Raw genomic sequence first — 14114 nt, forward strand, 5'->3', positions numbered from 1 at the left:
GAAAGTCTATTTACACAGAAAATTAAGTGTCTTTAAACTGTGTCTATGAACTCATGCCTTTTGGTTTGAAATAAGTCAGAGGAGATTCCTTGATCAAACTCAGCAGCTGAGTATTAGGCTCTGGGAAACTATTCCAGGTACTGGGAGAAGTTATTTAAAAAATGATCACAGTTGCTGTGAATTGAAATGCAATGTGCCAAGGATGGTGGAAGCAGACTTGTATTAGTTTTCTCAAGGGAATTAGTTAAATACTTATAAAGAGGGGAAAAAAAACAGGACAACAAAGAAAAGGTTGGGGATGGGGGGAAATCAAAGATCAATTGGGTGGTTCTTTTTCAAAGGATCAAATAGTCATTCTGTTATCCTACATATAATCTTTTTAAAATTTGAATGACAGCAAACAGAACTGATGACCAAAAATATAGCAGCACCTTTAGTTAAAAATGGTAAGCTCTCCAATAAAATGCAAGTGAGTGGAATATAATTACAAGAGGATTTGAGTACAGAATAGAAAGTCTTGCACTAATTATTTAAAACTTTGATTAGACTGCACTTAGAACACTGCATTATTTAGAGAGAATGCCTAGGCTTGATCCTGGGTTGGCAGAACTATCCTATGTAGAAAGATTGGGTAAACGGAGCCTGTATTATCGATAGTTTTGAAGAATAAGAGGCAATATCTTTGTAATGAATTAAATACTGAAGGAATAAACAAGGTAAAATGTTATCCTTGATCAGAAAGTCTAGGATCAATGGACACAGTTTAAAAACAAAGAGAAAGCCACTTTGGACCAAGATGAGGAGAAATCTTTTGATTCAGAGGGTTGTGAACTTTTGGAATTCTCCAACCCCCAGGGGTTGTGGAGGCTCAGTCAGAGTATATTAAAGTAGAGATTGACAGACTTCAAAATACCAATGAGGTAAAAAGGAGTAAGCATTGACATGGATGATTATATTGAAGGTCAGAGCAGGCTCAATGGGTTGAATCAACTCAGCCGCTTTCAGAAATGCAGTCTCCAGGCACATTTGACACAACAATTGCCCAATCATTCCCATTATACCAGAGAACAGAGATATCAAGTCAAACAGGGATTTTTAAACACCTCTTCACATACACTATCTTTCTTGGGTAATAGTGAGGAGGCAGTGGGAAGATTCCAAGGCCAACAGGTCCTGGCTTGGGACTTCAATCCAAAGTTATTGACGCAGATCTAGGGACACTATCATTCTTGAAGATCTCTTCATGCAAATAATGAATCATCAAGAGAAACTGCATCAGTAAGTAGAAAACCAATTCCTGGTCAGATATATTGTTGGAGTAAATGAGTTGTTGCAACACATTTGTGAAAGTTGATACTTTGCTTCAGGAAACAAATACCTGACATACATTAACATGTAACTGGATAAACCACTGACTGTACAACTGAGTTTTAATGCAAGTAAGATATTACAACATTCACTGACTTACCAAGAGGCTGAAAAGAAAACTTTACTTGCCGATACCAGATAAAACTGAGCTTTTTAAGTTCTGCTGGTTCATGTAGGGGATAGAGTTGAATTAGAATTCCACTGGTTTGCAAACGGCGAACTAGGGGAAAATACAGGTAGCTCTTAAATATGTAATTATTTCTTTTGCATGCTTTCACCCAAAAAACATGAGGCATAAAACTTTTGCATATACATATAATTGATAGAAGAGAGAGATTCAAGGACTATTGCAGTCAAAAATAACAAATCTGTATTACTGCAATCAAAAGAAGTGACTTGCAAATATCCCTGCTCCAGGCATTTCTAAACACAAGATGAGGTATAAAATATTGAAGTTCAAGACTTGCTAGGAATTAGATGTCATACAGCACCTGGATCAAAATAAATCACTAATTTTGCATTGAGTCAACTTATAGTCTAACAAAGAGCAAAACCACTTTATATAAAACATCAAATCTAAATTATGTGATGCAACACCTCACTGGGAGTATCATCCTTCAGGTAGAAGAATTATTAACTATCGTTTTCCAATTCAAACAAAAAAAAAGACATAAGAAACAGAACTGTTTATTGCATTGATGAAACTGTATAAGTTGCAAATACTTTGAGTCATACAGTCAGATGTACAGCATTGAAACAGACCCTTCGATCCAATTCATCCATACCAACCAGATATCCTAAATTAATTTAGTCCCATTTGCCATCATTTGGCACATATCCTTCTGAACCCATCCCATTCATATACCCATCCAGATCCCTTTTAAAAATGTTGTAGTTGTACCAGCCTCCACTTGGCAGCTCACTATACACACACCACCCTCCGCATGAAAAAAGTTGCCCCTTATGTCCCTTTTATATCTTTCCCCTCTCACCTTAAGCCTACGACTTCTAGTTTTGGACTCCCCCATCCTGGGGAAAAGACCTTGTCTATTTATCCTATCCATTACCCTAATGATTTTATAAACCTCTACAAAGGTCACCCCTCCGATGCACCAGAGAAAATCACTCCAGTCTATTCAGCCTCTTCCTATAGCTCAAACCCTCCAAACCAGGCTACATCTTTATTAATCTTTGCTGAACCCTTTCAAATTTCACAATCGTTCTTGAAGGGAGACTAGAATTCCAGCATCATCTGCTTTTGTTCTTCCAAACACATAAACCAGCAGCTCTGATCAGAATGAGTGAATAGTTATAATCGTCACAAATCCCATACAACAATCTCACCAGTGTTATTTAGGATGTAGTCATAATTCTGCATATTTCTGTGTAAACTTCCCACAGAATCACAGGACAGTTATAGTTACAGAATAGTTGCAGTTACAGAAAGATGCCATTCAGCCCATTATATTCACACTGCCTATCGAAGCATTTTAACTGAGTGCCAATCTCCTTCCCTTCCCCTCACAACTCTGCACATTATTTGAATAGAAACAAATCATTCAATGCCTTCTGAATGCTGCAATTAAACCTGCCTCCACCACACTTCCAGGTAGTGCATTCCATACCCTAACTACACGTATGAAAAATATTCTCCCCCCCCCCCCCCATCCCACCTTACATTCGCTTATTTTACAAAACCTGTTAAAACCATTAAAATCCTCTGCTTTTGTTAAATCTATTTAGGAGTGAGAATGTTTTTCCTTATCTACTCTGCCCAGATACCAGGATTTTGAAAACTTCTCTTTTCTCTTCTCCAAGGTCCAAGCTTCTACAATCATTCTTCGCAAATGAAGTTTTGTTACTCTTTCCCCACTCCCCATTTTCATGATACCCAAGAATCAACTGAAACTGAAATTCAGAAATATGAGCAACTTACAGATTGATTTTCCAGGGTAGAGTTTGGCTTGTGGGTGACCAGGGACCATGGTCTCATTTACTGCCCTCAGATTTTCCAATTCACGTTTGATGATGTACTGCTTTTCTGTCATTGTCAGAAAATCACTGTCATCATCTGAAAACAAAAACATACATTTATAAATCGCTTCTAACAGTGTTTTATAGGAGTAGTAGCAGACAAAATGTAATGCTTAGCCAGAAAGAAATATCTGGTCAAGTGATCAAAAGCTTGGCGAAACAGACAAGTTTTAAAGCATGTCTTAAAAGGGAGTGAAGAGAATCAAATCATGGACTTAAAATACTGGTAAGTGAAGGCATGGCCTGCTAAATTTCAGAATGTATAAGAGACCAGAATGAGCATGTTGGTCTTTATCAAAGAAGTGTTGCAATAATTGCACAGAGCATGGTGAGGTTTGGTCTCCATAAGTAGGGAAGGATTTGCATGACTTAGATGCATTCCAATTAGGTTGTCCTATGGGAATAAATTGAGTAGGCTAGGCCTGCACACTCTGGACTTTAGAAGAATGAGGGGTGAACTCATTGAAATATGATTTGGAGAGAGTTTAACCAAGTGGATGTTCCTCTGTTGGCAAGAACTAAGATTATTGTCTCAATAAGATACAAGACAATTAGGTATGAGATGAAGCAAAATTTCTTTGCTCAGAAGGTTATGAATCTTTGGATCACTCTACTACAGAGGGTTATTCATGTTCTGTCATTGAATACTCAAAAATGACAAGTCTAAATTTTCCAACAATAAGAGACTCAAGGGATAAAGAGGGAAAATCAAATTCAGATTAAGATCACCAACAATCTTATTGAATAGTGGAGAAGATTCCAAGGCAACATGGCCTACTTCTTATGTATTCCATTCTTATGTGTCCCTCCTTATTTTAAGGACAGAGAGACTATGAAGGGTTACAGGTTGGAGGAGGTCAGAGAGATTTGGAGGGGTAGAGACCGTAGATGGATTTCAAAACAAGAATAAGAATGTTGTTGTTTCAAATCAAAAGTATCGTCAAACCAGGAGCCAACATATGTCAATGAGTACAAAAGTTGGAGGGTGAATAGGATTTGGAGTGACAGCAAAGTTTTAGACGAGTTCAAGTTTACAAAAGATTGTAAGATGGAGGTTAGCCTGGCAAGTATTAAAATAGTTGAATCATAGCAAAATTGTTGATAATGAACATGCAGAGACAGGTCTATGGTGAGTTAACAAATCTGAGTCAGAGCACAAAGATCTTGGCAATTAGAACGTTCGCATTTTCTAAAGAATCAAAGAGAAATGTGATAATTAGGCTGTCTTAACCAAGTGAATAATTTGCACATGGATGCTTCAAAATTGATTATAAAATTAAATTTACTCAATTACAATGAGAAAACAGATTAATATATCTATAGTTAGTGCATGAATGAGCTAGAATGTCCAGAGTTGCAATCCTTCCTAGTTCTCAATTCTGTCACTTGATTTTTTTTTAAAAAAAGAAAGAAGAGAGCTCCACATTTCTTAAGGAGAGTCTGCTTAGGTTTCCATTAGGAGTAGCAGACCTGTACTTCCATTCTGACAGTTGGTTCTCAGTGCTTGGGGGATGAGGTGTGGAGGAGTGTCCAGCCCATCTCCAGCAGAAGGGAATGGATGCTGAGGTCCAGCAACAGGGGTGTCAGATTCTAGAGCGGATGTCAGGTTTGGTGGTGGCATCCTTGTTTGGAGTTGGAAAAGAAGTGGGGGGGTGGCATGATTGACTCTGATAAGAGGGAAATCATATCTGGTGTGGGGATCGGGAGGGGGTCAAATGCAAATTAGGTCTGGGCTGTCGACTCCAGTTCAAATGATTCCAGGTTGGGTTGTTTCCAGGTCCCATGGTTGGGTGGGTGCCTGAGTGGGAGTGGATGCAGAGACCAACATTGTGGGGTGGGTAAGTGTTCTGGAGTTGTAGATGTAATTGGCTGTGTTTAAATTAAGTGTGGGATCTAAATAATAGTCTGACTCCTGAATAACTATTTAATTATCTCATTTTTCCCCAAGTAAACTATTCTACTTAATTTCATCAGAACCATCCAAACTCTCCAATTTTTACCTAACTTTATTATTCCTGTCTAAGTCGACCCCCTAACTTATCTAAAAAAACTTAGTCTCAGAAACCCAACTTTTACACAGATATATGGTACCCTACACTGTGATCATATGAATTTACACTTCTTTTAAGCCAAAACTAAAACCTCAAACGCACGTTTACCTTTGGATATTGGGTGAATCTTATACTTGCTGATTGCACTTGCAAAATTTGATTGTCCAGACCACTCAGCAGCTGTAAGTGTGCCATATTAAATCAAAAACAGCCACTTTCAAAGTTCAGTCTCCTCTCCATTATCCTTTCCTTTTACCTTTTGCAATGCCAATCTTCGATTTCCTTTAATGCTAATGTTTAAAAGATTAATACCGCATCAAATCCTAAATTGCCTTCCCTCAATACAACTATTTTTACATTTCTAGCTTAGATCTACAATTAAGAGCTGAATTAAAATATTGCTATGTCATCAAGTCACTGCAACAACATAGCTACTGGAATTCGGTAAATGATTGGGACTAGTAGCACGAGCTGGATAATAAATCTTTTGCTGCAGAAAATGTTGTTGAGATCCTTGCAGCGGGTGAAATGCACTGCAATTTTTTTAAAAATAAAAGCCTGATGCAGTAGTTCACGAGAAGCTTACCTGTAAAATGCTTGTAATCCTCTCTATTGTTGTAAGTAAAGACTCTCATTGATCCATCCTGAAATTCCTTAACGAAGCCCAAGCTTTCAGCTCCAAGCAGTAACCTTCTCCAAGATGCTCCAATAACATATACTTTGGAGTTTTCCTCCAAAGGTCTGATACTCAAATGGGCACCTTTAAAAAGAAATGAACCTCTCAATGTGACGGACTTACTTTAATCAACTGTCTCCAAAATCATCATCACATTATTGACTACTATACTAGGTGCAATATACTAATTATATTTAGTTGATGTAACTGTGTAACAACATATACAAGGCCAGCACTGTATATAATGAATGCAATACAATCTTTTATGAAGGCAGGAGCATAACATCATGAAACATAATTAACTGATACACTTCCAGATCTTCTACACAATTACTCAGATTTTTTGCGCAAAAACAGAAAGACTTGCTACTCAGCAATAAGGCCGTATTGAGATTTGAGTAAGTGGAGTACAGCTCTCAGGAGTGTAGTTTGAAGTCCCAAAAACAGTGGGGAAGATTGATCTCAAGGTCCAAGAATGTTGATTAATGTCCCAGGATCAAGAAAAAATGGTATTGAGGTTTAGAGGGTTGTGAGCATGAACAGAAAATCCCAGGATCTAAGTGGGATGGCTAAGAAGAATCTGCAGAGATTCATGCAGCTTCTATACTGAAGTTCAGAGTTTAAAAAAAAACACACACCAGGTTATATCCCAACAGTACAGTTCAGAGCACTGTTGCAGTAATTAGGAGGGATGCCAGGAGAAACACTTGTTCAGTATTGGGCAAGGCTGAGAATTTAAAAAGGCTAAAAAGAGGAAGGTTTAACAGAAGAACAGAACTAGAACAGCCATTTCAGACCAAAATGCATCGTCTCCAAACCATTTCAGGTGTCAGCCACTTCTCTCAACCTGTCCACAGTCCTTTTTGCTTATCTGCAGACAAACAAGGCCACTGCATTATTTACCCAAATAGTTTCTATCTTTCTGTTCCTCCCATAAAACGTGGTGTGCGTGGGTTCCCCCCACCTACCTTCCCTTTGTTTTGTATAAAAGTGCTGCAGACAGCAACAGAGTTAATGGGCTTGATATTAAACTCATGTGAATGAATGGGTTGAGTAACTTATAATCTCACCCAACGTTTCAAATTAACTCTGATGCAAGGTCCCCAAACTGAAATGTTAACTCTGCTCTTCACAGATGTTGCTTGGTCTGCCGAGTACTTCCAGCATTTTCTGTTTCTATTGCATTTATTTAGCACCCTTAACATATACAATGCCTTGGGGTGTTTTACTAACAGCAATTAACAAAGAAAATTTGCCACATTTTTAAAATGTTGAATGTCACTAGCATCTTTATTTTAAAGTGAAGTGGCTTTTGCATTTTAGACAAGATGTTTTTGATTTTTTGTTGAAACAAATACCAAGCATATTCCAGACCAAAATCCCCTTCAGTTTCTTGTCAAAACATACATATGCTCAGCAGTAACTGTAAAGAAATTCAGACCAGATAATAAATATACACATGTGACAAACTTACCACTCAAGTGCTTTCCATCTTTGATTTTTTGAATGAGCCATTCTGTTGTCTCCTCTGGAGTATCTTTGGCAAGCTCTAAGATCACCAGTGGTGTAAAAGTAAATTCAACATCTTCAGAAACTGAGCCCTTTCTTTTCATCCTTGCAGCACTTTCTAAAACAAGTGAACAATGACAGTAGAACATTACAAAAGCACTGCTGCATGTGGCCTGTGCCGACAAATTTACATTAAGAAAAGACTCATGTCTACAGCCACACCACCATCTGTGGAAAACAATGAACTTAAAAGATTTGTTATGCATGAGAAAAAAATCTCCCCTGAAAACAGACATGTGTGATTTCTTGTGTCCATCCAAGAGGGCAGCCAAAGGCATTGGCTTCACATCTCTTCCAAAAGATGTCACAGTAGCTCTGACCCTAAAATACTCCCTTAGTACTGCACCAGGAGCATCAGTTTAGAGCTTGTGCTCAAACCCTTTGGGTATGGTTTAAATCGACAACATCCTCACTCAGAAACAAGAGTGCCATCAATTGAGCCATGAATGACATTAACTAAATTAAGTCTTAAACTCTGCTACAGAATCCGGACTTGCCCTTTCTTTGGGTGTTTCAGATTCGGCTTTGTTTGCCATAGGCATAAACTCTGGTCCTCAATCAGCTATGTACTCCTGCTGTACAATATCTAGTGTGCCCAGAGCCATAACATTAAGAAGTCAGATTTTACATCACAGAAAATGGCCTTTCAGCCCGTCATACCTGTGCTGGTCATCAAGGATCTGTCTATTATAATTCCATGTTTCAGCACTTGGCCCATAGCCTTGTACATTATGGCATTAAGTGCAATTTAAATACTTCAAATGTCTAGAGGGTTCCTGCTTCTACCATCCTTTTAGGCAGGAAGTTCCAGATACCAACCAACCTGTGTGTGAATGTTTCCCCCGCAATCTCCTCTAAACCTCCTTCTCCTTACCACACTTCTGTGTCCCCTGGTTATTAACCTAAAGGGAAAGATTTCTCTCTATGTCCTTTAAATCTGTACAATCAGGTCACCTTCCTCCACCTAAACACCACCTCATCCCCCCCATACACCTGAGCTTTCTCTGCTCTAAAGGAAAACAACCCCAGCTTAGCTATTCACTCTTCACAGCTAAATCATTCCATTAGACCAGGAGATATAGGAGAATTTGGCCATTTGGCCCATCAAATCCACTCCACCAGTCGATCGTAGCTGATGGGTTTCTCACAGCATTCTTTTAGCTTCTCCCTGTAACCCTTGATCCCCTTACTAGTTAAGAACCAACCAAAACAACATCACAGGGAATTTCCTTTGCACGAGAGGTTGCAAATTATATCCTTTTTATAATGGTGACTAGAACTTCACATAGCAAACCAGCTGTGACATAACTAATGTTACATATAGCTCCATCACAAGTCTTCGTGCTCTTTCAATTAGTACTTTGACGAATAAAGGTAAGCAACTCATATGCTTTCTTAACCATTTCATCTATCTGCCCTGTTGCCATCAAGTATCTACAGACATGCAAAGCATGGTCCCGCTGATCCTCATTTCTGATCTCACATACAGGTCATTCCGCTATAACACAGGTTTCGTTAATGTGAACTCACTGTAATGCGATTGATGAACTGGGGACACTGTTTCTAAAATGTGTGTGTTGGCTGTAACGCAATTACATGGCCAACATTTTACATACTGTTTATAAAAGCGCGATTTTTCTATAATGCAGGGTTGCGCAAGAACGCACCCACCATGTTATAGAAGAACTACCTGTACAGTTTGCCTATTTAGACTTAGAATCCCTAGTGTGGAAGCAGGCTATTTGGCCAATCGAATCCACATCGACCATTTGAAAAACATCCCACCCAGTTTCCAGTAGCTAATCCACCTAGCCTACATAATTCAACACAATGGGCAATTTAACATGGCCAATCCACCTAACCTGCACACCTTTGGACTGTGGAGGAAACCCGCACAGACACAGAAGTAATGTGCAAACTCAACACAGACAATTGTCCAAAGCTGGAATCAAACCCAGGTCACTGGCGCTGCGAGGCAGCAGTGCTAACCACTGAGCCACTGTGCTTCAATGTTTTGATAACTGACCTTCTGAAACATCAGTGAGCATAGATTTATTTTTAGATCAAAATTATCCTCCATGCTGTGAGACTATAACACAGAGCATACCATCTTACAGTGAACCTGATCACTGAACTAACTACTGCTATATTAAAAAAAGTGAAGCCTCTTCAATTGTCTGATGGTTGTAAATTGCAAAGCTGCACACCTACTGTTTTTTCCATAGACAACAGAGCTTAATGTCAACATTCTAACTAGCAATGGCTTGTAAAGTTGCCAAACAAAATGCCACTTTGAACAATGCATCTTCCTACTTTAGCAAGATCTCCAATTGTGCTGGAGGAATGGAAGCCATTCTGACATTTCAGGTGGAATGAAGGGACAAACATAAGCCATTCAGTCCTTCAGTTCAGCAAGATGCCACATTAAAAAAAATGTTATTGCACAAGAATAGGAACTCAAGGAATTTGGAGTTTTGTACTAGTATGGATTTAGGATTGGCTGGTACACAGAAGACAGTCAGATTAATGAGTCTTCTTTGGGTTGGAAAGGAATAACTAATTGAGTGCTATAAGAATTATTCCTAGTTACTCAATTATTTATTACCTATATTACTGACTTAGAGAAGGTCAGAGTGTTATATATCCAAATTTGCTGGTGATACAAAAATAGGTGGGAGGGCACTGTGGCATGAATATAGGAATCTGCAAAATGATACAGCTAGATTGAATGAGTGGACAAAAACTTGGCAGATGAATTTAATGTAGGAAAACGTGAGATAGGAAGAATCACAAAGAATTGGAAGGCAAATTCTACTTGTTTGGAAACAGGAATTTGGACATTCTTGTGTATAAAGCACAAACATTTAGCACGCATGTGCAGTAAGTAACATTAGTGGGCGGCACGGTGGCACAGTGGTTAGTACCGCTGCCTCACAGCGCCAGAGACCCGGGTTCAATTCCCGCCTCAGGCGACTGACTGTGTGGAGTTCCCTCTAATTTTCTTGCCACCTGAGCCAGATTCTAAGGTCTGCACAAGTATCATAGAATCATGAAATTCTTACAGTGTGGAAACAGGCCATTTGGCCCAACAAGTCCACACTGACACACCGATGAGTAACCCACCCTGAACCATTCCTCTATCCTGTTACTCTACATTTACCCCGACCAACGCATCTAACCTACATATTCGTAAACATTATGGGAAATTTAGCATGGCCAATTCACTTAACCTACACATCTTTGGATTGTGGGAGGAAACTAGAGCACCTAGAGGAAACCCACACAGACACAGTGGAGAACATGCACACTCCACACAGACAATCGCCCGAGACTGGAATCGAACTCGGGCCCCTGGCACTGTGAGGCAGCAGTGCTAACCACTGAGCCACCGTACCATCCTAGTAGTAAACTCCTGAACCAGACATTGATGCCACTATCATCATTCTCACATAGATTGCCACATGTGGAACCTTGGAGCAGCTTTGCTTGAATGCAACAGAGCAGAAACGATGGCAGCAAGTAATTAAGGTGCTAAATGGAACTCTGGCCTTTTTCATTAGGGGTTTAGTACTACACACCGTTCTGGTCCCCATACTTAAGGCCAGCCACTGGAGGCAGTTCAAAAGATATTCAGATTGTTGAGGACTATGATAAGCTGTCAAGAAAATGGATTCCTGTCCCACCTGTTCCAGTAGTGTGTAAAAACATCCCTGAATAGGTTGATTTGAAAATAATAAATAGCATACTCCATGCATTCATGTGGTGCAGTGGTAGCATCATTATCTCTGTACCAAGAGATCTAGAGTTCAAGTCCCAACTGCTCCGCAGGTTTGTAATAATATCTCTGAACAGATTGATTAGAAATCAAAGCAGACCCAGTTGGACACTGTGGTGGTTACAGTGCTGCTGTTCTCTCAGTGGAAACGATTCCCCACCCAGGGAGATTCTGACCAAAGGCATGCTATCTGGACAGCAAATAGGTTAGCCTGAGATGATAAAACGGGTAGAAACACACCACAAGAGCTCGAGTCAGTTTTTTTTAAATTTCAGATGTACTCAAATTTCACTATGTGCCATAGGCAGGAGTAGATATGAACCAAAGTCCCCAGTCTCTGGCTGACTAATCTCTTAACTTTACCACCACACCACTGCCTCGCTCGGCATTTGCTTTCAAAATTAAAGTATCACGGATCTGATTTATTTTTCCTTTTCATACCTAGGTGTGCTAACAGGACTTTATAGGATATATCTAATCCCTGCAAAAGCTAACCAAGAATTTACTATCCCCATTCAAAGACAGGGCGTGACAATAACTGGGTGGAGCTCAAATGTGACATGTACATTAACTTCTTCAAAATCACTGCCTATAGATCGGGCCTGAGCCCGATGTTCCACAATGAAGGTGTTTTAAGTGAACATTTCCACCAGTTCCATCATCTCAGGCTATCCCATCCACTGTCCACTTGGCAGGCCTTTGGTCAGTATCCCCCTGTCCAGGGACCATTTACACCTGAAGAGGCAGCCCTCCCAATGCCCATTACCTGATAGTGATGCCCAGCGACCTACGGGCCACACCCCAGCTCCACACTCACCGATTTCTGAGGGTCTCAGAGCCTCAGCAAGGGCTCTCACACACCCAGTAAGGAGGCTCCGCTCCCAGCTGTCAATCACGTCTCGTTCCTCTCCCACGTCATTCAGAAACCCGGTCATGTGCCTGTGCTCCGCCCCCGTTACCATGGAGACGCGTCTTGCTCCGGAGCTCGCGCCTGATGCCCACGCTCCCAGTCAGTGTTGGAACAGAACAGATTCACTACCCTTTGGAAACAGGCCATTCGGCCCAGCAAGTCCAAACCGACCCTCCGAAGAGCATCCCGCCCATCCCCATCCCTCCTACCCTATCCCGTTACCCTGCATGTCCCGTGGCTAATGCACCTAAACTTACACATCCCTGACCTCTATGGAGTAATTGACCATGGCCAGTCCACCTAACTTGCACGTCTTTGTGACTGTGGGAGCGGCGTAAACCCACGCAGACACTGAGAGAACATGCAAACTCGAAACAGTTGCCCAAGGGTGGAATCGAACCCTATCCCGGCACTGTGAGGCAGCAGTGCTGACCACTGAACCACCCATTGTTAATGCATGGGCGTCCAGTCGATGCCAATACATGGGGCTTCAGACAATGTAAATAAATGGGATAACAGATAATGCTAATGCATGGGACACCAGTCAGTTTTCATGTATGAGGCTCCAGTTGTTGTTAACGCACGGGCACCCCAGTAGTTGTTGATATACGGGGCTTCCAGTAACTGTTAACGTCTGTGGCTCCCAGTCACTGTATGGGACTCCATTCAGTGCAAATGTGTGGGTTTCTCATTTGGTGTTAATGTTTGGGGTTCAGTTGGTTCCAATACATGGGGTCCATTTAGTGTTGATACATGGGGCTGCCAGTTGATGTTAATGCTTGGGACTTTCTGTAACAGTGACTCATCAAACTCATGCATGAACCCCTTTGCCATTTCAACATTTCCAAACAATTAAGAATTGTAATCAATTATAGAACCAAGTTTAATTGTTGAGGTCCTTAGTCTGAACAATCCAGCAATAATTTTTTTCCCTGTCATAATTCCTGTTGAGGAGCTGCCAGTGTTGGACTGTGGGTGGACAAAGTTAAAAATCACACAACATCAGGTTATAGTCCAACAACTTTACTTATAAGTTCAAGCTTTCGAAGTGCTTCATCAGGTAACTAGCATCTGTGGAGAGAAAACAGAATTGACATTTCAAGTCCAGCAACCTCTCTTCAGAACTGCAGACAGGAAAAGATCATATTTACACATCCATCCACATCAAGATGGTCTTAGGTCTCCCCACTACTTCCTGGAAAGAAGTCCTGAACCTTCCTCCTCTACCGATACTCCCCTCCATCTGGCTGAACACATCCTTTGCACAATTTTTCATTTAACTCCTCTCACTTTCATCAGATCAAAGGTGTGTCTATGGGACTTGCATGGGCCTCAGTTATGCCTGTCTTTTTGTGTGGTACATGGACAATACTTTGTTCCAGTCCTACTTGGTCTCTCCCCGCAATTCTTTCTCCAGTACAACAATGACATAATTGGTACCGCTTCTCTCCCTCATTTGAATTTGGAAAAATGTATCAATTTTGCATCCAATTTCACCCATGCTCTCACCTTCACCTGCTCCATCCACGACTCCTCCCTTTCCTTCCTCTATATCTCTGTATCCATTTCTGGGGATAGACTAGTCACCTTTTTTCATTACAAGTCCACTCCCTCCAACAATTACCTTGACTACACCCTACTTACTGTAAGGATTCTATTCTATTCTCCAAGATTCTCCATCTCTGTGGCATCTGTTTTGATGATGCCATCATTCCAGAAAAGTTCATCTTT

At 40.5% G+C, this 14114-nt stretch overlaps 1 protein-coding gene across 3 annotated transcripts in view; it reads right to left on the reverse strand.

Moving 5' to 3' along the window:
- The window catches only part of ano10a (anoctamin 10a), a 65436-nt gene extending 53044 nt beyond the window's left edge, over positions 1-12392 (reverse strand). For 2 of the 3 annotated variants that reach the window (XM_043688721.1, XM_043688719.1), the window contains exons 1-5: positions 12291-12392; positions 7604-7756; positions 6040-6213; positions 3305-3439; positions 1469-1588 (exon numbers count right to left, since the gene is read on the reverse strand). In XM_043688721.1, the coding sequence (XP_043544656.1) occupies positions 1469-1588; positions 3305-3439; positions 6040-6213; positions 7604-7742 (568 nt within the window). In that variant the 5' untranslated portion in view covers positions 7743-7756; positions 12291-12392. Of the gene's footprint in view, positions 1-1468; positions 1589-3304; positions 3440-6039; positions 6214-7603; positions 7757-12239 lie in introns of all 3 variants that reach the window. The other variant, XM_043688720.1, reaches the window with a different exon arrangement.
- Positions 12393-14114: the final 1722 nt, after the last annotated feature.

This window comes from Chiloscyllium plagiosum, chromosome 4 (assembly GCF_004010195.1).
Source record: "Chiloscyllium plagiosum isolate BGI_BamShark_2017 chromosome 4, ASM401019v2, whole genome shotgun sequence".
Taxonomy (NCBI): Eukaryota; Metazoa; Chordata; class Chondrichthyes; order Orectolobiformes; family Hemiscylliidae; genus Chiloscyllium; species Chiloscyllium plagiosum.